The 22595-nt window shown below is 40.7% G+C and overlaps 1 protein-coding gene across 3 annotated transcripts in view; it reads right to left on the bottom strand.

Annotated features, from left to right (window-relative positions):
* Positions 1-3053: 3053 nt before the first annotated feature.
* Positions 3054-22595, bottom strand: part of AGR3 (anterior gradient 3, protein disulphide isomerase family member) — a 70785-nt gene continuing 51243 nt past the window's right edge. Inside the window, exons 1-9 of one of the 3 annotated variants that reach the window (XM_084858640.1) lie at positions 18652-18694; positions 16804-16884; positions 16398-16529; positions 15689-15752; positions 12386-12438; positions 9935-10011; positions 9751-9814; positions 8120-8203; positions 3054-4980 (exon numbers count right to left, since the gene is read on the bottom strand). In XM_084858640.1, the coding sequence (XP_084714766.1) occupies positions 4931-4980; positions 8120-8203; positions 9751-9814; positions 9935-10011; positions 12386-12438; positions 15689-15752; positions 16398-16500 (495 nt within the window). In that variant the 5' untranslated portion in view covers positions 16501-16529; positions 16804-16884; positions 18652-18694 and the 3' untranslated portion in view covers positions 3054-4930. Of the gene's footprint in view, positions 4981-8119; positions 8204-9750; positions 9815-9934; positions 10012-12385; positions 12439-15688; positions 15753-16397; positions 16530-16803; positions 16885-18651; positions 18695-22595 lie in introns of those variants that run through there. The other 2 variants (XM_084858639.1, XM_084858637.1) reach the window with 2 other exon arrangements.

The raw sequence follows: 22595 nt of genomic DNA, 5'->3' as shown, positions 1-22595 counted from the left end.
CCTTCTCTGTCTGTACCTCCTTTGTGTAAGACTGTGCACAGCAGAGGTGTACAAGAGGAGCAGCACCTGAGTCATCACCTTGGGGCAACATCCCGGGTATTTTTCTGCACTGGTGCAACACAACGACAACAAGCAATGTTGCATTGGTGAAGGGATCACACACCTAGGGTAGCCACTTCTAAAAAAAAAGGTAAAGGTGTCCCCAATCAGTCGTGTCCGACTCTAGGGTGCGGTGCTCATCCCCGTTTCTAAGCCGAAGAGCCAGCACTGTCCGAAGACACTTCCGTGGTCATGTGGCCCGGCATGACTGAACACCGAGGTGCACGGGACGCTGTTACCTTTCCCGCCGAGGCGGTACCTATTTATCTACTTGCAATTTCTTGCTTTCGAACTGCTAGGTTGGCAGGAGCTGGGACTGAATACGGGAGCTCACTCCTTCACGCGGCACTCGGGTCTCGAGCTGCTGACCTGCCGACCTTCCAGTCTGCAGTTCAGCGTCTTAACCACTAAGCCACCATGGCCCATTTCTGCTTCATTGTAAAAGAGGACAAAATAGGACAAAATATTACATACAATTTGATATGCTAATTCATTGTATTATAGCAATATTTAGAAATAATTGCTATAGTACAATATATCTCGCCATAGTGCAGTGGTGGGCAACTTGTGGCCCTCCAGATGTTTTGGCCTACAACTCCCATGATCCCTCACCATTGCTTATGGGAATTGATGGGAGGGGTGTAGGCTAAAACATTGGGAAGGACACAAACTGCCCATCCCTGCCATAGTGGGAAAGATTGTGACCAGGTAAGCTGTGTGTCTGACCAGTTTACTCTTCCTTCTTATGGTTCTGTATTTTTAAACCGGACTTGGACAGCCCTTCAACAGAGGATGTCTTCCAACAGGGGACTGCCCTCTCACAGCCCTTCCAACAGAGAGGCCTGTCCTCTGTAAAATAGAACACATGGCCACCCTATGGCATACCTCATCTTAGGCATTTAGGATAATTCTTAACTGTTGCACCAGTTCTTGGAATATGACAAGTTCCAGACTATGATTCTGCAAAGAAATACTGTCCCTTTATTGACTCCTGAATATGCAGCATATCTGTCTCATCTCTTAAATTTTGCAGTGCAATCCTATGCATGTGTACTCATAAGTACGATAAGTGGGTGTAGCCTCAATCTGTTCAACATTTTGTCCAGTAAACTCTGTCTGTTGATTGATCTATTCACAGTTACTGCTGCTGATGTTTACTACTTGTATTCTTCTTGTTCATCCTCCAAGTGGCAACCCTACCATTGGGCAGAGTGAGTTAGCTGCCATAAGCAGCAGATCCTAGGGTGTGGGGTAACAGTGGTGAGGTGTAGGTGGGCAAAGCTTTGTGTGTCACACAGCCTGCCCTTCACCCCCTAAGCTAGCCTGGACGCTGTCCCAGTGTGGAAGTAAGATCCAGCCACCAGTCTGGCTGGCTTTTGTCTGTGGAATGGAGGGAAGTACCATCTTATCCTTCAGCATGGGCAGCAAAATGTCTTATTTTATGTATTTTAAAGTTGTATATGCCAGCTTCGAGGGAAAACTGTCCAAAGCTGCATTTGGGAAAAACTGTCCCAAGATTTAAAACTACAAAACATTGATATGAACAGTAACAAAACAATAAAAAGCTAAATTTGGGGCTAGGCGTAACTACTCCTTTACATTAGTTTAGCCAGCTATGGCTGAATGGCAATACTTGCAATTGCAGAATTGGTTAGTATCTAGGTTTGGGCCAGCTGCTTTTATGGCATCAGTGTTCCCATTGTTATTAGAAGCACTTATTGAGGCTGAGGAGGCAAAGCGACCACAATCCAGGTCTATAAATATCTGTTATTGGTGAATAAATACAATATACAGGGTTCGAAGCAGGAATGGACTAGGGAAATGGATTGTCCCATTTTGCCTAATTTCACCACTTTGGTGTCTATACCTATTGCACTTATGGATCTTAGGCTGCATCTTATTCAGCAAAAACTTTTGTTTTGTGTCTATTGGATGCTGCAACATTTCTTTAATAAGGGATTGTTTAATTTGGCTGGCAAAACAATGCAGCATATGTTCTTTCAAACATGTTTTGGCAATGTCTAGTAGTTGCTTCTTCTTTGGAGGAGGTTATTATACACATACATTTTGTACTGGAACAGTCTCTTGATGTACATGGTCTTAAATTATCTACCTGCTTCTTGGAAATTAATGAATGGTCCTATAACGCAATGGACTGAGGAACTTACAATGCTTTCAGTATTTGAAAGGGTGCCACCTTTGAATGGATACTTACTTCGATATCTGGTCCGCTTTTGTTGAAGCTTATGTATAATTGCTAGAAAGTTGTGTGTATGTGTGTGTGTGTGTGTATATATATATATATATATATATACATACACACACACACACACTCACGTACATACATATACATACACACACACACACACACACACACATAAATATATATATATATATATATATATATGCATTTCATATGTATTCATTGATATGGATATATATATAAATATATGTATGTATACAAGAAAATTCCCAGGTAAAAACTCTTACATGAAGAAACAAAACAAAACCTTTGTTTAGCACCAATAGTCTGCTTCAGAACACAGGAATGAGAGGGTTCATTCCTGCATAAAAGCCTCATCATCTGCTTTAGATGGATGCAACCACTGTTGGTGGAAGGAAGAACTGACAATGGATAGTAGGATAACTTGAGTAGTAATACTGTTAATTGTTACTAAATAAATAGAAAGTCTAATGCAGTAGAATTGAAAGTGGTGCTAGTGCTAAAGACTTTGGGTGTGCTACTGACATCGTTATTGATGGTGCCAGTAATTAAAAATAATCTACCCATTTCATAGATTTTTAAAGAGGCACCAAGATATGAAGCATCTTGGCAGAGTGAGGTTGGGGAATTCATTAATTTTGAGCACTACTGGGTTGCTGCTTAATTATTTGTATTTCTATGCATTTGTAGGCCCATGCCTCTTCCCCTTCTAAATAAATAGGAGTGGCTTAGGAGAAGAAAGTGGCTTTACAAGTAAAATAATTGTGCTTAATGGGTTTAACATACAGAGTTACAGAAGTCGTGTCTTTCAATATTTGAACAGTGATGATCTGCTTGTAAATTCTTAGCGTAAGTACAGTGCCTCTCTGTGGTGCTGATGAGGAACTGCACATCCTCTGTGCAATCCCTGGACATGAAATTTCAAATTAGAAGAGAGTAACGCTCATAACATTATCCTAACAGATCACATTCCATTGAACATCTCTCTGTAAGTAAAAAGCCTCATTGCCACATTAAAATAGATAGACTGGGATCAAGAGTTAGTTGCACTTTGGCTGGAATGCTACACATTTACTTGGAAGTAGGTGCCATTGAACACTGTAAGACTTACTTCTTAGTAGACCTGGATAGGATAACACTGTTAGTTCCCACTGAAATCAGTGGGGCTTAAATCATGACTAACTTTACTCAAGCCTTCCCCGAGTGAATGTGTTGCCCAGTCTGTTTGTAATTATGGAGTTACTTTGATTGATTTCAGTGGACTGTAATGTTTGTATTAATGTTTAAACCATTTTACTGCATTTAATTGTATTTAATGCATATTACAGTGTATTTTGTGAACTGCTTAGAGATATTTTTAAATATGTTCAGTGGTATATGAATCTATTAATTTTTTTAAAAAAAATTCCCAATGATTTCAATGGAACCAAAGTTCAACTAACTTAATCTGGATCCAACCCATAGTTATTGTAATGTTTAAAAGCTTTACTGAAGAAAGAAATGTCGGTAATATCCAAGGAAAGAAATGTTTAAATATTACACCTGCCACTTTCAGTTTTGTAGTCCTACACTTGGTTGAAAATGCTTTTGACAATAGTTGGAAAAGGGAGGTGGAAATTATTGAACAAGCTAACAAAACCAACAGAGGTCTGAAGGATTTGGCTGCAGTTTTTATTAATATTGGTTTTTAAAAACTAATTCCACATACAATGCAAAAAATTGGGGGTAGTTTGTATAGATAATACAGCCAGTCCTTTGCAAAATAATTAAGGCTGCAATCGTAAGCCACTTACTAGGGAGTCAGTTCCACTGAACTCATTTGCTTTTGCATTCTAGCAAATAAAGATTTCTGTTACGTCCTTAAGATGGTACTACACAGAAGTTCTTTTCTACACGGCATTGTAAGGCTGGAAACTAACTACCGTGATTGTAAAATTTACAGTGTAAATTAATAAACATATGTATCTTAAATAGTCCTGCAGAGTAGCCCTCCTGTTTATTTGGGCCTCCATGGAATGAAGTGAGCATGTTGAAACACAAATGATGCACACAGCCTGTGAATTAGATAATGAGCATGTGGCAGATTTCCATGTATGTAACCAGGACCATGAGAAGCATCTGGGAAGGGGAGATCCGTTTTTTCCTTAGACACACCTGTGTTGGAACCAGCTAGAAGCTATACAGACTGTGATGGTCTTTATTAATCCAGAATGGACTGATACATACCTGTGTGCCCTCTAGGGCACCCCTAGATAAAAGCTAAGTTAGCCTCTAGATAGAAGCCATGATGCCATGGCCTTAGCTTACAGCTAAGATTCTCAAACAGTGGAGTAGGCCCTTCTGGGGAGGGGGAAAGTATTGGGATATGAAGTCACAGGGTTGGAGAGGTAAATTAGGCCTTTACCTCCTGAGGTAAATTAGGCCTTACTTCTAACTTGCTGAGGTTCGGTATTGTAGCCACTACTACCTCCCTCAAAAGAAGCCAGGTAGGCCTTGACAGAGATAGTGGCAGGTAGGGTACGACGTTCCAGAGAGAGGAGAGGGAGAAGAGAACTGGGTGGGCTGAACAACCATAGCAGACGGCTCTTCTTGATTCACAGCTACCATTTACAGCTCAGTCTGAATGAGACGTAATGCTTTCTTCATATTCTCTGTTACTGAAAGAAGACAGGAAAGTGAATGTTGATGAGGCAGTATCATAATTCTAGAAAAACATGGAAAAAAGAAATGTAATGTAATGTAAAGTCCTTTCTTCTCTGGGTATTAAGAAATTTTATTTATTAAAATATTTGTAAATCACTTTAAAGGCTGGAAAAGCAACATAAGACAATAAGAGGGGCGAGGAAGAATACAAATAAGACTAAAAACAACAAAACAAATCATCATCAGCGGCCCTTCTCTGTGAGCCCCTGCCAAAGGAAGTGAGGCGGGTGGCTACTAGGAGGAGGGCTTTTTCTGCTGTGGCACCCCGGCTCTGGAATGAGCTCCCTAGTGAGGTTCGCCTGGCGCCTACATTGTATTCCTTTCAGCGGCAGGTGAAGACCTTTTTATTTTCCCAGGCATTTTAGCATTTTAGCTTTCTAAATTTTTATCTTTGCTGTTTTAAATCTGTATTTTAAACTCCTGCACTGCTGCTAGGTTTTATTGTGGTTGTATTGTTATATTGTGGTTTTAATGTTCTATATATTTTAAATTGTTTTATTGTGTGTTGTTTGGTTTTAATTTTTGTGAACCGCCCAGAGAGCTTCGGCTATTGGGCGGTATAGAAATGAAATGAAATAAATAAACAAACAAACAAACAAACAGCAAGTAAAACACATACAAAGGTAACCCCCAACGGGGGGTTCAGCACTTGTGAACAGAAAATGAAGAAGTAGCTGCTCAAACCAATACTGATGGGAGATTCCACAGCTTCAGAGTCAGGGCTGGCCCCAGATATTGTGCTGCCTGAGGCCAGGGGCAACATGGCACCCTTTCCTGTTACGCATACAGAAGCCCACTGGACTGGTGAATGAATCTTAATTCAACACGAGGAAAAGAACAGTGTTCTGTGAGGGCAGCATGCTAGCTTAGGACATGCAGGGTGGCTACATGGCACACAGAGCTCTATCCTCCAACAGAGGGGAATGGCCACTATGCTGCTGCTGCCCCCACACCATTCAGCATCTGCCGCTTCAGTTGACTGCCTCACTCTGCCTAATGGCAGGGCAGGCTCTGCGACGACAGTAAAAGCTTAACCCTGAGCTGTTGATGTACGTACTTGCTGTAAAGATGGCACAGACAATAGTCTGTTTGCTAGATCTCAATGGATGAGAGAGTCTCCATGAGGCAGAACTATAGTCTGCTAGCACCACCTTCTGCAACTGGCCATCCAAGTAGGTGCCTCCAAGTCCCAATTCAGACAGCCTCCCCAGAAGGATACCATGGTCAATTGTACTGAAAGCGACTGGGAGATCTAGGATAACTAACAGGGACACCATCCCCCTGTCTTTCTCCTGTCAAAGGGCATTCTGCAAGGCAACCAAGGCAGTCTCCACCCTGAAACCAGGCCTAAAACCTGATTGAAATGGGTCTCGGTAATCAGTATCATCGAGACGTGCCCAAAGTTGGCCAGCAACCCATGGTTTTCTCAGGACTGGTTATTGTGCTATACCAGCCTTTCTCAACCTGGGCCCCTCCAGATGTTTTGGGCTACAACTCCCAGCATTCCTGACCATTGGTTCTGCTGGCTGTGTTGATGGGAGTTGAAGTCCAAAACATCTGGAGGACACCAGGTTGGGGAAAGCTGTGCTATACTGTTGAAACAGTCACTTGGTAAGGACACAATCATCACTCCTGGCTGCATATCTACCAACTCTGTCAGCCATGTTGGGCCAGCACTGGAAGGTGACATCATGCCACACCAGAAGATGCAGAAATGAAATGGACGGATAAGACCAAGCAGATTACATAGAGCCAGCCCAAGACATTTTCTTGCCTGAGGTGGAGCAGCAAATGGTGTTCCACCCGAAGTCAAAGTACATATTAATCATATATCATATTACCATGGTGGTGGTGGTGGTGGTGGTGATGATAGTAACCAAGGCTAGTTAAGTTATTTTGGCACCTGAGGCAGATAATCCCACAAGTGCCTCTCCCTTCCTGGCAGCAAATATGCAGTAATAGTACATTAAATAACCAACTATTCAATGCCCTTTCATGCCAGCTAAATTCAGCTGCCAGAGGCAGCTGCATCACTCTGTCTAATGGTAGGGCCAGACAGAAATAAGGGCTAATGATGGTTTGTTGAATTCTTAATTTATAAATCATTAGATTGGGATATACTTTCCCATTGAGCCCATTTACTGTTTACAATCGGTTACTTAGAGAAAGAGAATGTGCCAACTGGTGCTTTTGTTTGAAATGCTGGATAATGAATGGTTGGTTAATGCATTGTTCTTCTGTAATTAAAAAAATCTTCAAATTCAAGTAGTTAAAAATCATTTACGCAACAATCCTATACAGGTCTACTCAGTCCACTGTACTCCCAGGTTAGTATGTATAGGGTTGCAGCCTCAGATGCTTAAATAAGGGGATAAGGCATGTTCTAATGCAGTTTATATCATTTACCACTCAGTGCTGATGCTGTAATTTGTATGAGTCACTGAATGAAACCATATCTTCCACCCAGACTTACTTTTCTTTTCCAACACAGCTTTACTGACCTTAGGAAGCAACATCTGGGATTTGCACATGTAGAGTGAAACAAAAGAACCAAAAACCCTTTTGAGCGCAATCCAGTTGAGCGCAGGCATAATACCTGCATGCAAACAAATCCCCCTAGGTTCAACAAAGCCCTGTTTGTTCTCCTCCGCTCCATGTAAGCACTCAGGCAGCACAAGGGACCTCTGCCATGAATAGGAGGTCTGTGCATGCCTCCCCATGACCCAATCCAACTTTTCCTGTCTGCACCATGCAAGTGTATCATACTCCTGAGCATGAGTGTGTTGCATGTTGCGGAGAGAAAGAAAGAGGGCTGGATGAGGAGATATGGGATGTATGTGTGAACCTCGCAACCCCTGCAATGTCACCCTGTGTTGCCTGTGTGCATGCCTGTGCACTCACATTTGGAGGAAGGGGGCATCTATTGAGTCCAGTGGAAATGGTTCACATATTGGCACTGCACCCACTTGACTGGCTTGAACTCTATGAATGACCTACATCCTTGTACATGCATTTTGTATACTTGTGGAGGGGTTCACATGAGCAGCCCAATTATGGGCAGCACAAATGCAGGCCATTGTGGAAAAAACTTACACACTGGGAGGTCTTGAGGCTCATAAGTATAGAGCCGGTTAGAGTATCTTCCAGTGATATCAGCTCTTACAGTGAGAGAAGGATCTGGAAAAGGAAGCAAAATATTACTTAAAATGTGACACCATCTTACTCATATTTCGTACTAGTATGTAAGTTAGGGAATTTGAATTTCAAGTCATGGTACTCTGTGGCTGAATGAAGTGACGTAGCTCAGTCTAGAGTTTGATTCTGGTTTGCTCTTCTGGTTTGCAAGGCAAGGGCAAACCACAGTATTCTGGTTTGGATATGATGGCAAGCTATGGTTTTCTGAAAACCGGGAAGTTATTAATAAAGCGGAGCACTGGAAGGGAGGGAGGCAGAGGAGGGAGTGTGCATGTAAGGGCCCATCACTCCTATAGCAGTACACCATGGTTTGGCATTAGGTTTGGACCAACCAATTGTTCAACAGGGACTGGTTGGCTTGGATGTGCGTACGAGTCAGATCATGACATTGCATCCGGACAGAATTGTAATAGTGGTTGGAAGATTCTGTAACTCTCCATAGATTGAGATTCCCCTTGCTGATAAAGATAAATCTCACTTTGGAGTGCTACTGGGTGCAATACAAATTAGACTATGATGAAAATGCAGTGTCTCTGCTAGAAAACCCAGTGGTCTAGAACAAGTGCATTTGCAGAGAAATACTGCTGTAATACTAGACATAAATTTATTTTATGCTTACGATACTACTACCAGGCATCTTTGCAGATTTCTGCTTCATGTATTTTAATGTGCCAGCTGAGATATTGATAAATCTAATTGAATTAACAAAATAATGTGTTAATTCTATATTCATGAAGCATATCTTTTTCTATACTAGTCAGCAGGGGCTGGGAAGTGATTCCTAGTGGAAAAAATCTGTCAAGCTTGATTTCACTCAGTTTCTCATTTTTCAGCATTAAGCTCGTTTTGTCCCATTTTCATATCACTTTGCATTTTTAAAAAATCAGCATAAAATGTCTTAGTATTTGCATGCACATTTCTCAAAATATATGCATTTTTATATGCACTTTTCAAAATATATGCACTTTAGTACACATGCTCATTTTTTGCAAGTGATTTCCCCGTAAGATAAAGTTTTGTACACAGTTTTCTGTAATATACACATTTGCTTTACCACCTTACAAAGGCTTCCCCAACATGGTGCCCTCCAGTTGTGTTGGCCATGCTAGCTGGGGATGATGATGGTTATAGACCAACACTGCTGGAGGGCAATACATTGGAGGAAGTCTGCCTTAGAGAACTAGTCAGCAGCTCCCTCTAGTGAAAAATACATCACTGGCCACTGCTAGTAATAATTATTTATTATTGCATTTATATCCCGCCTTTTTTCCTCTTGCAAGGCACCCAAGGCGGCTTACATTATCCTCCTCCTCTCCATTTTATCCTCACAACAACAACCCTGTGAGGTAGGTTGGGCTGAGAGTGTGTGACTGGCCCAAAGTCACCCAGTGAGCTTCCATGGCCGAGTGGGGACTAGAACCCGGATTTCCCAGCTCCCAGTCCAACGCTCTTGCCACTACACCACACTGGCTCTTTGTTTCATTGAGATGAGGTTCTATTTCATAGATATAGTTATGTCTGAGACATACCTACAAACATGATTCGAGGCACATATTGTCCATCTGGTGATAAGTTCTTGTCGGCTGTTTCATGCTTGCAGGAAAAATTTAAATCATATATTAATAATTATCACAAAATCAGATATGTGTATTATGACTGTGAACTCCACTCCCTACAAATAATATGTTTAATGTATGTATTATAGGCATGTACCATGAGGTTGAGCATGATGAAATTGTTCTGACACAGTTCTTGTATTTCTTGATTTTCTGCAAAAACCTTCTTCAGTGCTGGAGGAAGAACATGAAATGACAAGAACATTGTCATTTGAAATGCAAAAGAGCAGGTCAAGTGAGTCTTTTTCTTTCTTTCTTTCTTTTTCTTTCTTCTTAAAAGAAGAAGAAATTTATTTATTTTCATTTTCCCCAAATGTAACAATACTCAGACAGGTACACAGTAGACTTTAGTTTATACAGTATGAGTGACAAAAGCAATAAACAACAGAGTTATCCCTGACTTATACACATAGCAAATTTCAGTGGGTTAGATCCAGACTTTGTCATACTTAGAATATCACTATTGAAATGAATGAGACTTAAGATGACTAATCTAAGTCCCATTGATTTCATCGGGTCTTCTTTAAGCATGCCCGAGTCTGAATCCAACCCAATAAGTGGCTAGCTGATGCCCTTGATCATTCTATGCAATGGCCTTGATCCATTCTATGCAAAGTTGTCCACGCCACTCCACCCAACCAGTTCTGATAACACTGACTATTTATTCGACACTGCATGTTCCATCCCTAACTCACGAATGGAAATTCAGTACACAGCCCAGTTTGCTAGATGTCTATATCCAGTCAAAGGCATGTGCAATGCCTAGCTTGCTGTTGAGTGCTTTGGACACTACCCAGCCTGGGTACCCAAACACAGAAGTCGGTATATACATCTCCTTTGCTGGCTGAGTTGTTTAGGATCAGTCCCAAGTCAAGGCAGACGTCTTCAGGTTTAAATGCAAGCCCTCTTCCTGAAGACTTTTGGAAGAGTTTTGAGGCACAAAGGAGCATTATTCCTACTAAATTCTTCAGAGATCAATGCTAGGCAGGCACACTCATCTCTGTCTCTAATTACAAGACTAGACAACCAGAACATATGAACTGTGGTCCGTCAGTGGCCTGGTAGCAAATTCATGTCCTCGATAACACTCTGCCTTGTGCCACGCTAGATTTTGTAGAACAAAGGAAATAAGGATGTGAAGTGTATTTTGCTACAGTAAGAGTACAGTCCTATACATCCTTATTTAGAAGTAAATCCCATGATATTCAATGGGGCTTACTGCCAGGTAAGTGTGCATAGGATAGCAGCCTAAAAGCAGTGTTCAGTTTTTAAAATGAGAAGTACCAAGGCCCAGGTTTAATGGGTCATGCCTTCTCTGAAGTCCTTCTCTTTAATTCCAGCTAGAGTATGGCAGATAGATTCAAATGACCACTACCTATGCTACCGACACCCCAAAGTGTATGGCACGGGTAGGCATCCTTAATATGTGACTGGAGGCTACTGATGACGATCCTGTCTCCACCAGATTAGGAGTGAAATGCAGTATCCTTTTAAGCAGCTAGTTGACTGAATAGGTACCCTCAGTAGGGGAGGGAAGAATATGATCATTTTCAGGGGCACTCTCCCCTTTAATAATAATACCTGCCATACTCCAAAGTGAAGTTGTAACTCTCAGAAAGGTTTTCAGCAGTGCAAGCTCTAGGTTTTGGAGGGGCCTTGGGCAAGGCCCCCTTGAAGGGCCCCCTGCCTCAGTGAATCTATCTTCTCACTCCCGTTATCACCAGCTGCTGTTGGTCCTCATCCTCTTTCTTATCATTGCTACCGCATGCTTGATTGACAGGCAGAGAGCCAGTGAGCAAGTAGGCAGTGGCATCTGCTTCTTCCCTTTCTCTCCACCACTATTGTCTGGGCCAGGGAGAGAGGCAGATAAACAAACAGGTTGCAATGAGGAAAGGATGAAGCAACTCCAGAAAGCTCTTGTCAGTGGGCCCCTGCTGGGGTGTGGCCCTTAGCAGATGCCCAGCCATGCTTACCCTTGACTCCAGCCCTGTTTCTGATGCTAGGATCTGGACAACCCTGAGTAAAAGCAACCTAGGGTGCAATCCTATGCAGGTTTAGATAGAAAAAAGTCCTACTACTCACAGCATTCCCCAGCCAGCCTCTAGTCGCAATCTTTAACATCATTTACTCCAAACCATTTGTTTGTTTGTTTGTTTATTTATTTATTACTTTTATATCCCACCTTTTTCCTCCTTAAGGAACCCAAGGCAATGTACTTAATCCCCCTCCTCTCCATTTTATTCTCACAACAACAATCCTGTGAGGTAGGATGGGCTGAGAGTCTGTGACTGGCCCAAAGTCACCTAGGGAGCTTGCATGGCTAAGTGGGGACTAGAACCCAGATCTCCTGACTCCCAGTGCAACACTCTAGCCACTACACCACACTGGCTCATTTCCTTCAACTTTCCCAAGAACACAAAGCAATAACTGAGTTATGGCCTAGAATCTCATTGTCACAAATAAATTTAGTGCAGTGTTCAGTGGAATTATTTATGTCTACAGATAAATTCTAGACATCTTCACTTTAAATCAAATTGGTTTAATTTACCTTGACAATACTGACATTCTTCCAAATGATGAATAACCATCAGTGGCTTATTACTTTTTCAAAGAGAAAAACATGTATCAGATTAAGGGCAAATACATTTTTCTGTCAGAAATACATGTCTCTATCAAGTACAATAAATGGAATGAAGTGCAAGATGTGTAAGCAATTCATAAAGGCACATTTATAAACTGTATTGAACAGATCATAGAAATCCTCCACTAAAAGGAATAGAAACAAAAATGGAGACATAATAGTTATAATTGGAATACAGCAGAATGATACATTTACTAAATCTGCAACAGAAATATAACTTCTAAAAATCCCATGCTTTTCAATCTTACATTCTTTAAATGGTTTGGTTTGGTTTCCAGTATGGAGGTAGTCAAATCTGGATTGGACCAAGGATCTGAAGCTGGATTCTTGGATCCAGACTTAAAATAGACCCATTTAAATCAATGGGACTTAAGTTAGCCATGATCAACTTACATTCCATTGATTTCAGTGGGTCTATTCTAAGTGTGACTAAGTTTGGATCCAATCTATAATGTTTTCTTAAGTTTCTTTCCATGGTGCATTTAAAAACACACACCAAGGTTTCCTTTTCTATCATGTGTAAGCATTGTTTCTCTTGAGTGGGTCCACCAGAAATACACTCCTCCTTCTGGAAGGACACTATTACCTGAAGTGACAAAGCTTTATTTCAACTGACAGCTATGTCTGATTATGTCTCAATAGGATACATTGTATCTCAAGTCTGCAAATAGCAAAACAAATACATAAACAGTACAATACAAATACAGAGAGCTAAAACTCAATTAAAACCATAGCCCAAAATAAAAAATGTCAAGCTCAGATGTTACAAAATCCTAAAACAGATTCAAGAAGAACCTCTCACCATGTTAAAACAAAGCTCTGACTTTGGAAATATAGAATGAAGTGCACACACATGGATAGATAATGACCAATTAATGACAAAATTATCTAAATTTTGCCTTTTTCTGTCACTGTTACATAAATTGGCCTCTGCAGGAAATCCCCACATTTTAAAAAAAATATATTTTAAACTAATTTCCACTTTACATTTCATGACAATACAGCATTCAGCTAATAACATAAAAACAGGATAAACTAACTAATACACACTATGGAAGTTCCAGAAGAATCAGGTTATGAGGTTGGAGAGTTGGCAGGTAAGTAATATAGGAGTTTTAAGTCACAAAGCTTTGTCATTTCAGGTGATGGCGTCCCCATCCTAAGCTTATTTAATCGATGGTAATAATTATGATCCCCTTAAATTTAAATTTAGTTAGGATTGCAGCCTGGCAATCCAGATTGTGGCACAGATGCTGGGAAAGATGGACCCCAGAGGGACTAACTGGGCTAATATCAGGATTATCTATCTATCTATCTATCTATCTATCTATCTATCTATCTATCCATCCATCCATCCATCCATCCATCTATTTATGGGCCTGGCACTAAAGAGATGTGCCAGGATGGGCACGTGTAACAGCCTTAATCCCCTCTCCCAATGCCTTTGGGAACCATCACCATTGTAGCAACACAATGGGGCCAAAGGCATTTTGGGGAAAGAAGATGGTTGCCATTGAAACTACCTGACCCGTTGCTTCTCCTTTCAGTCTTGGGTCTATAAAAGAAGAAAAAACATTGTACCAGGGCCACCCCCACCACTGCCCCCCACCAAAGCCCTGGCAAGTCTTGTTGTTGTTCAGTCGTTCAGTCGTGTCTGACTCTTCGTGACCCCATGGACCATAGCATGCCAGGCCTTCCTGTCCTGCGCTCTCTCCCGGAGTGTGCTCAAGTTCATATTCATTGCATCGGTGATGCTATCTAGCCATCTCATCCTCTGCCGTCCCCTTCTCCTTTTGCCTTCAGTCTTTCCCAGCATCAGGGTCTTTTCCAGAGAGTTTTCTCTTCGCATTAGGTGGCCAAAATATTTCAGCTTCAGCTTCAGTATCTGTCCTTCCAATGAGCACTCAGGGTTGATTTCCTTTAGGATGGACTGATTTGACCTCCTTGCAGTCCAGGGGACTCGTAAGAGTCTTCTCCAGCATCACAGTTCGAAAGCATCAATTCTTTGGCGCTCAGCCTTCCTTATAGTCCAGCTGTCACAGCCATACATTATTACTGGGAAAACCTAAGCTTTGATTAGATGGACCTTTGTTGGCAAGGTGATGTCTCTGCTTCTTACTATGTTGTCTAGGTTTGCCATAGCTTTCCTCCCAAGGAGCAAGCATCTTTTAATTTCATGGCTACAGTCACCGTCTGCGGTGATCTTGGAGCCAAGAAAGTAAAATCTGTCACTGCTTCCATTTCTTCCCCTTCTATATGCCAGGAAGTGATGGGGCCAGATGCCATGATCTTGGTTTTTTTAATGTTGAGTTTCAAATCAGCTTTTGCACTCTCCTCTTTCACCCTCAACAAGAGGCTCTTTAGATCCTCTTCGCTTTCTGCCATTAGGGTGGTATCGTCTGCATATCGGAGGTTGTTGATAATTCTCCCGGCAATCTTAATTCCGACCTGTGATTCATCCAACCCGGCATTTCTCCTGATGTACTCTGCATATAAGTTAAATAAGCAGAGTGACAATATGCAGCCTTGTGGTACTCCTTTCCCAATTTTGAACCACTCGGTTGTTCCATGTCTGGTTCTTACTGTTGCTTCTTGACCCTCGTACAGGTTTCTCAGGAGACAGGTAAGGTGGTCTGGTACTCCCATCACTTTAAGAATTTGCCACAGTTCTAGCATGACTTTTGTCTTTTATTTTAAGAGCTCTGCACTGAGAGAAATGCTGGGCCAGACACTTACTTGTTCTTGCCACTGCTAACCCACACTACCAGGGGGCACTTGGGCAGGGCTGTCCCCCCCTAAACCTGATGCCAGGCCAAAATGTATGTCATCTTCTTTCTATTGATCTTTATCTTGTATTATAATAGGTACTGTTTGAAATGTTTCAGTTTTTTTAAAAAAGAAGTTAAATCCTGTCAATATTAAAGAAAAACAACAATAACAACAAAGTTCTGTTCTTATTTTATTTGTTAACCACTGTACAGCTACTTCACTTGGTCTCTTCTCACATTCCCTCAGTAATATATTATCACGTGGCTAGATACTAATAAGGTTGCTCCATAGTTAACACAGTAAGAAATGCAATAGGTCCAAGATACCATACTTGGGCTTGACTTGTTTCACTATTCATTACAATACTTACATTGTCAACCTGAAAGAATATTTTATTAGAGCAATCATATTTTTCCTCCACAATTTCAGAGACTATTTTACCTTTGTTTTGCCCGATAGAGTCCTTCTTCATAAGTTTGTACCCAAGTTATATCATCTCCCCATCCTAGAACACCAATAGTTTCATTTTGATTATTTATTTATTTATTTATTACATTTCTATACCACCCAATAGCCGAAGCTCTCTGGGCAGTTCACAACAATTAAAACCATAAAATACAACATTATCTATTCACCCATCCAGTAGTTATCATACTGAAGTAAGCCTGCACTGAAAATGCTTTCCCGTTCCTTCTGGTATACAGAGGCATTCAGTAGTTTTTGTACCTGACCCAGTCCATCATTAAGTCACCTTACATTATTTTTTATAGCACATGCCTATTGTATATACACAGACGCAGACACACACAGAGTCACATGATGTGGGAGCATGTACTACTTGCAAAGATATTTTAAAAGGCATGTTATGTGGTTAGAAATACCGCTCCACCATATTCAAGTGCGAGAAAAGCCATATCATTCTAGAACAGAGTCCCAATGCAACAACAACAACTTTAGAAATCATCAAACAATGGCCATCTTTCAAGCCACCTTCCCAATTAAGTGACTATTAAAAAATGAGAAAAGCATTGCCTAAAGACTATAGCTTTTTAGCCTGGCATAACTTCTTATACCTACTTCATTTGAATGAATGTTTTTAAGAGTGACTAGACTGTTGAGGAATTAAAATGATATAATGAAACTACAGTACCTCTTGAAAGTGTCTGCGGAACTCGCTTTTCTTTTTTGATTGCCATTGCAAAATTGGAGGAAACAGCAATTAGCATGAAAGATAAGCCCAATGCTGATTGCATCTTTCTTTCTTTCCCCTTCAAGATAGCCCCTGATAATGGAAGACAAAGCAATCCTTCTAACTTATGTGTTTGTACATGTTATGATAAGCAAAATACCTCGTTTTATTATAAGAATGAGAGATTAATTTCCTTTGTAACAAACTACTGAACCTGAACCTACACATTTTTTAAAAAGTCTGGCAAGCATATTAAACTAGGTAATCATTTGTGGTTTAGGATGCATTCTTGTTTCCGTTAAGGCAATATAGTTACAATCCCATTTGGTTCATTATGATCAGTGGCATTTTCAATATTATTGCTTACCAGAAGATGACTGGGTCAGTGACCAGTGGTTGACCAGCAAAGGGACAAGTATTTTTGCAAATTTCCATATACAAGATGTTTCTATGAGGAAACATTCCAGTTATCGAAAGGAATATTTTAACAGTAAGACAATGGAGGCTTTCTAAAAACAAACAAACCCATGCATGGTGGGAATTTCAGGAATCAAACATGTGATGGAAAAAGGTTTGAACCTCCCCCTCAATATATGGTGGTCCCAATCTGATTTGAGGTCATGCAAACTTAAAAAGAGAAGGGTCAGCTGCATGCTATGTAAGTAATGTGACGTGTAGTTTGACCCTCAGGTTGCTTGAAGATGATGCTTTTATTGTGAAATTGCCCTGCCTCATTTATGGAATTTTACAGGGGGCGGGAGAGATGATGTTATCTTCCATTTGTAGCCCTCCTGTGTTTTCCCACTGCTTCTTCTGCCTTATCAGAGAAAATCCATTAAGGAAGAAAAGGTGGAATAGCGCCACAATGTCTTTTTGCTTGGTAGCATTAGGAGTCATCCATCTGGAAGCATCCTTGTTGACCTTCTTGTAGAAAATTCTAATTATTCCCCCCCCCTTTCATTGAACCAACTCACTTCCTTTTAAGTAATGTGGTTACATAGCCATTAAAGAAACAGTCACATATTTCAGTGATTGATCCAATTCCCAATTTTGCAAGAGTTGGACAAAATTGAGTATGGCTATGTGATCCACCTATAACTCTGGCTCTTACTTTTATTATATTTTATTATATTAAGCAGTATGTAAGTTTTACTAATAAATAAATAAATAAATAAATCATTCTGCTATTATTGGTGAGTTCTCTCAAATTTCTGAAGGGTCATACTAGAACATGGTTGATACACAGTTCGTGGCTTCTTCATGTCTTTTCTTTTGCACACAAAACTTTATACAACATGATGTATATTCTTCTCCCCCCCCCAATAAAGAAAGAGACAAATAGCTGTTAATGGAACAATTTGGGGACCTGTGATTTAAGGTTACCAATGCAATTATAGCACAAACCCAGAGGTGGATTCCTTTGATCCTTAAGATCAATTGTATGTGATGGCTTTTCTCGTATTTCCTTTCAACCAGGAAATATTTCCTGGAAACAACTTGTCCCAAATTTACTACATATTAGATTATGGGTTGGGTCCAGACATAATCATAGTTAGAGTAGACCCATTGGCGTAAATGAGTTTAAGTTAGTTTTGTCTAACTTAAGTGCCACTGAGTTCAATGGGTCTTCTCTGATTAAGTCTGGGTCAAACCCTGTGGATAAAAGGATAGCCTGTAAATAATACATGTTCTAACTATTAGAATCTAATAGATACAGAAGTTAGTAATAACAAGTACCTAGCCACCTGTTTAAAAATATAAAGACATTGATAAAATGTTCCTGAGAAACCATCTCTGATTTGAAGCGGAGCTTCAAAAACCATTGCAGACAAGATTCTCACTTCAGACATGCTCCAAAGGCATACAAATCAGTAGCTGCTAACTTCGATCCTAGACACTAACCTGATTTTCTTTTCTTCCTTTTTTTAATAAAATAAAATAAAATGAATTTCACTTTCTCTACTTTTGTGTAAGACACAGCCACTTCTATCAGAAACCTTTGACCTATCCCTGTATAAATGTAAATCCATTGTCAGCAAAGTGCTTATGCTGTTAGGAGATCTGTTTTCATTACAGTTGTACATCTAAGAGCCCCCACCCTGAAAATATTTCACAGAAAATGGATAAATTAATGTGGGCAACGTCTTCCTGTCCCAGTGCATTTGTTTAATGTGGTTAAGGCCATTTGCAATAAAAGACTTGGGATTTTGCTCACCGGAGCCGATCAGTTGCGCTGGTGAAAGTTCCTTGCCAAGGAAGTAAATGTTTTAAAGTGGGTGTGATTTATAGACCTGAGAACACCTGCCCTGCCCAGGTACTTTGATCCAGACATAGAACAATCGATTCACTTGCAAAAGGGAGAGCTACGCCTGGTCCCATCCCTCCCTCCTCTCCTTGAACAGCTCCCTCCTGCGAGTTCTCATTCTGGCATATTGAATACTCAGATTTCTTGTCCCATCTTTGCTCGTATCAGGTGTCATTATATTGGAACAGAAAAAAGTAGTGTTTTGTGTGTGTCTGTGACTTTTCCTCCCAAATGGTTAAGATCTGGCTCATGTTCAGCGAAATAAGAAACCAGCAATGAAAGTTGGAACTGTAGGTGCTATTGTTTCCAATGAATGGCTGGGTTCACTGGCACTCTGAGATTACGGATGAAACTAATAAGAAGATACAAGAGTTACTTTGTGCAGAAGAATGTAATTAAGGTAAAAACTTTTAAAACTTAGAAATACATTTTAAAAATTTCTAACCATCCTGTGAATGATAATTAAGATAAAGAAGGATAAGGAAGACATCAGTTGTTTGAGTATGTTTTCTTATGTGGCTCTCCTGAGTTTGTATGGTTGTTATCTTTGATTCCACACCTGCATAACCTTTGCCTCTTTTGGCTTGAGATGGCAGTGGAGATCAGACAACTGACCAGGATCCAAAGGGCCTTGAGCATGCAATAAGTCTTTCCTGGCCTCCCTTCCCAAAGCAGCCTGTTTTTGCTTCTCAAAGTTGCGCTGGAAGGTTGAAGGACCCTCCACTGAAGATCTGAATGCAAAATGTACTGCAGTTGGGAAGAGAAATTGGCCACCTTTCCCCCTGCAAGCTCATCCATGGGGCTTTTTACATCTCTCAGCCACTATCAATCTGGAATATCTATCTAAGACTTCCCCAGCCTTTTAGGCGATTATTATTAAATTTCAGAAAAATAGATGCAGGGGATTTTGTGCGATTTCCTGCTGCTGGCTCTTCTTCTTCTTCTTCTTCTTCTTCTTCTTCTTCTAAAGGGAACTGCCAATAACTTTATTATTTCTTGGTAGACCTGGATGAAATTTATAGAGTTAGTTGACCCTTTTGAGGACATCAAGCCTGGGAGGTTTCAGATGAATAGGTGCAGGGGCAGCCTTGACATATTGAGGATATCTTGAAGAGGATGGGATATATTTCTTGTGGAGTATTGTTCTGAAAATGACAAACAGTCTAGGGGTCTCCCTAAGTAAGAAGCCTACAAAGTTTCAGAAAGATAGGTGCAAGGCTTCCCTGCCCTACCTTTGGGCAATTTATATGAAAGTGGCATACATCATAGAAAAAAGAAACATGCAAAATTTCAGAAGGATACATGCAGGGGCTACAGACTTATGATGATTGAAAACCAATTTAAGGTCTTTTTCATAGTGAAGCCTGGTAACATTGGAAGAATGGCCATCTCATGGTCCCATCCATTGGAGGCCATGGCAAAACATGCCCTAGAAGGTGGACCTGTTAGCCACTCAACTTCTTTCCCCCCGCCCCGTTTCCTTGCTCATCAGCAGGGAGATAGAAAACAAAAATGCTGTTTAGAGAGGAGAAGAATATCTGTGTCTTTGAGCACAAAACGGTAATGAAGACTCGTTCTGTCCTGGGTTCTATTCTGGTGACTTCGAAGGGTAGCCCACATTGCCTTGGGAAGCACCAGAAATGGTCTGAAGGGCCCCCATTCTGCTCTGGCTTCAGGGTTCAGCTGAATCTGGTGCACATCCCTAATAAATACCAGCAGATCTGAAATGTAACTATCATTACACAAAGTCTGCCTTAAATGCATTTGGAACTGGGAGACACTCTCCCATTGATTAGAAGATCAACACTGTTATTGGTCCAACTGGAACTACATCAGTTCAACCCTTATTGCTGAATGGGGCTTGGTAGTGGCAGGAAATACATGTGGAGCACTGCGTTATGCATGTAGAGTTGGACTGGGGCCATTGGGTTGGATCCACCATGTGTGTCTGCTTGTGGATGGTGTCTTCTCCTTACAGAAGAGCAGTTTTATGCATTTCACTAGAACGCTGCAGAAGAAAAGTGAAACTAAATCCAAAGATGGAAGAGCATGCACAAGAACTAGCAAAAATGTGCAAGCAGAAGCATGAGAACTATGTTATAGAACAATTATTATATAGAATCTATTATAGCATTTCTGGAATTCCGCATTAGCGGTGCAGTGCTAGTGGTGATTTTCCTTTATCTCGTTGAATCCAATTCATAGAATTTAAATATAAAGTCCACTGTCATGGCTCCAGGGTCAGATTTCCCATGTTTGGCAGATTATTTATTTATTTACAAAATTTATACGCCACTCTACATCCAATAAAATATCCGAGCAGTGAACAATGTAAGGGGAAACATAATAACAATTGAAATACAGAATTAAACCCTTTAAAATGAGTTCGTGCCAATAAAACCCTGGCTGGTTTAAATAAAAATGTCTTCAGCAGGTGCCCAAAATGGAACAATGTTGGTGTCTTCCTGACATCAACAGGCAGAGAGTTCCATAGAGAAGAGCCAATACACTAAAGGCTCTACTCTGAGTGGACTCCAAACAGACTGCAGGTCCATGCAGAACCACCAGGACAGCATGACTGGCTGGAGGATGCTGGGAGTTGTAGGACTTATTTCTGTCTAAATGTGCATAAGATTACACCCTTGTTTGTTTGTTTGTTTATTTGTTGCTTTCACATTGAGGGGGTAGCTGTAGGATTCTCCCTGTTGTTGTTGTGTTTACCTCCCTCTGTAGTTTCTGATAGCAATTGCTTGTCCGAGCCATACGGGTAGGTGTATTATACATATGGAAAGTCTTCATGAAGCATTGCAACGCATGTCTTGCTATTTGTTAGGGCACAATGTAATCTTTATGAACACCATTGGTATTCTTTGAATACCAGTAGGGCCTTCAGGGAAGATACACTGCAAAATGTTGTAGTGTATCTTCCCCCTAACAGAAGTGCTTCTATTCAGGATTCTAGCCAGCCATTCTCTTCAAGCAAAGCATCCCACATTTCCCCCCTGCCCTCCCCAGTTTTCCAGAGATCTTTTCCAACTGACACTCAACATTCTGTAGCTACTGAGCATGCTGAGTCCTTGTTGGGCTGTTTTTGTTCTTGTTGTTGTTGTTGTTATTTCCCCCCTTCATTTTTTAAAAATTGTATTTCTGCACACCTCAAGGCTCCCCCAAGCATCCTAATAATTGGTTCTCAATTACCCTGTTTTGGCTCCATTTCTGTTGGTGCTCATCACCTGAGTTCTCTATTAGTGAGTGATATTGGCTAATGTACCTGCCTACCGTTACTTGTTTGTGGGGTTTTTGTAGGCAGACCAGTTAGAGTGGCCACTTAGTGGTGATTTTCCTTTATCTCGTTGAATCCAATTCATAGAATTTAGGCATCAAAGAGGACAAAAGAGGATACAGATTTGCATAAAATTTGTATATGCTTATGCGTATGTATAGATCCACATTTGAAAATAATTGCTATAATTTAAATAGAAATACAATGCAGCTCACTATAATACACTCATCATAGTTTGTGGCAGGGATGTCCTGTTTTATTGTTTTCCTCTGTACAGTGCCATGTGCATTGATGGCACTAAATAAATAAATAAATAAATAGTTGACCTGTTTTGCGTTTGCTCAGTCTGCTATCCAGATGCTAACTGCTGATTTGCAACTTCAAGGCCCTTCAAATAGAGGAGTCCTTCAAATAGAAGGCAATCCTCTGACATCCCTTCAAACAGAGGAGTGTCCTCTGTAAAGTAGGACACATGGCCACCCTAACATCTGGAGAGTGGAGGAACAGCAAATTTTATGGTGCAACATTTAAACTACTTCCTTGCTTCTGATTGACATCAGCCGGTTGTCAA

Source organism: Heloderma suspectum, chromosome 5 (assembly GCF_057233095.1).
Source record: "Heloderma suspectum isolate Gila_16-S chromosome 5, 16-S_ref, whole genome shotgun sequence".
In the NCBI taxonomy this organism is placed as follows: domain Eukaryota; kingdom Metazoa; phylum Chordata; class Lepidosauria; order Squamata; family Helodermatidae; genus Heloderma; species Heloderma suspectum.
Note: the sequence above shows the minus strand (reverse complement) of the source record. Positions and strands in the feature narration are given on the sequence as shown.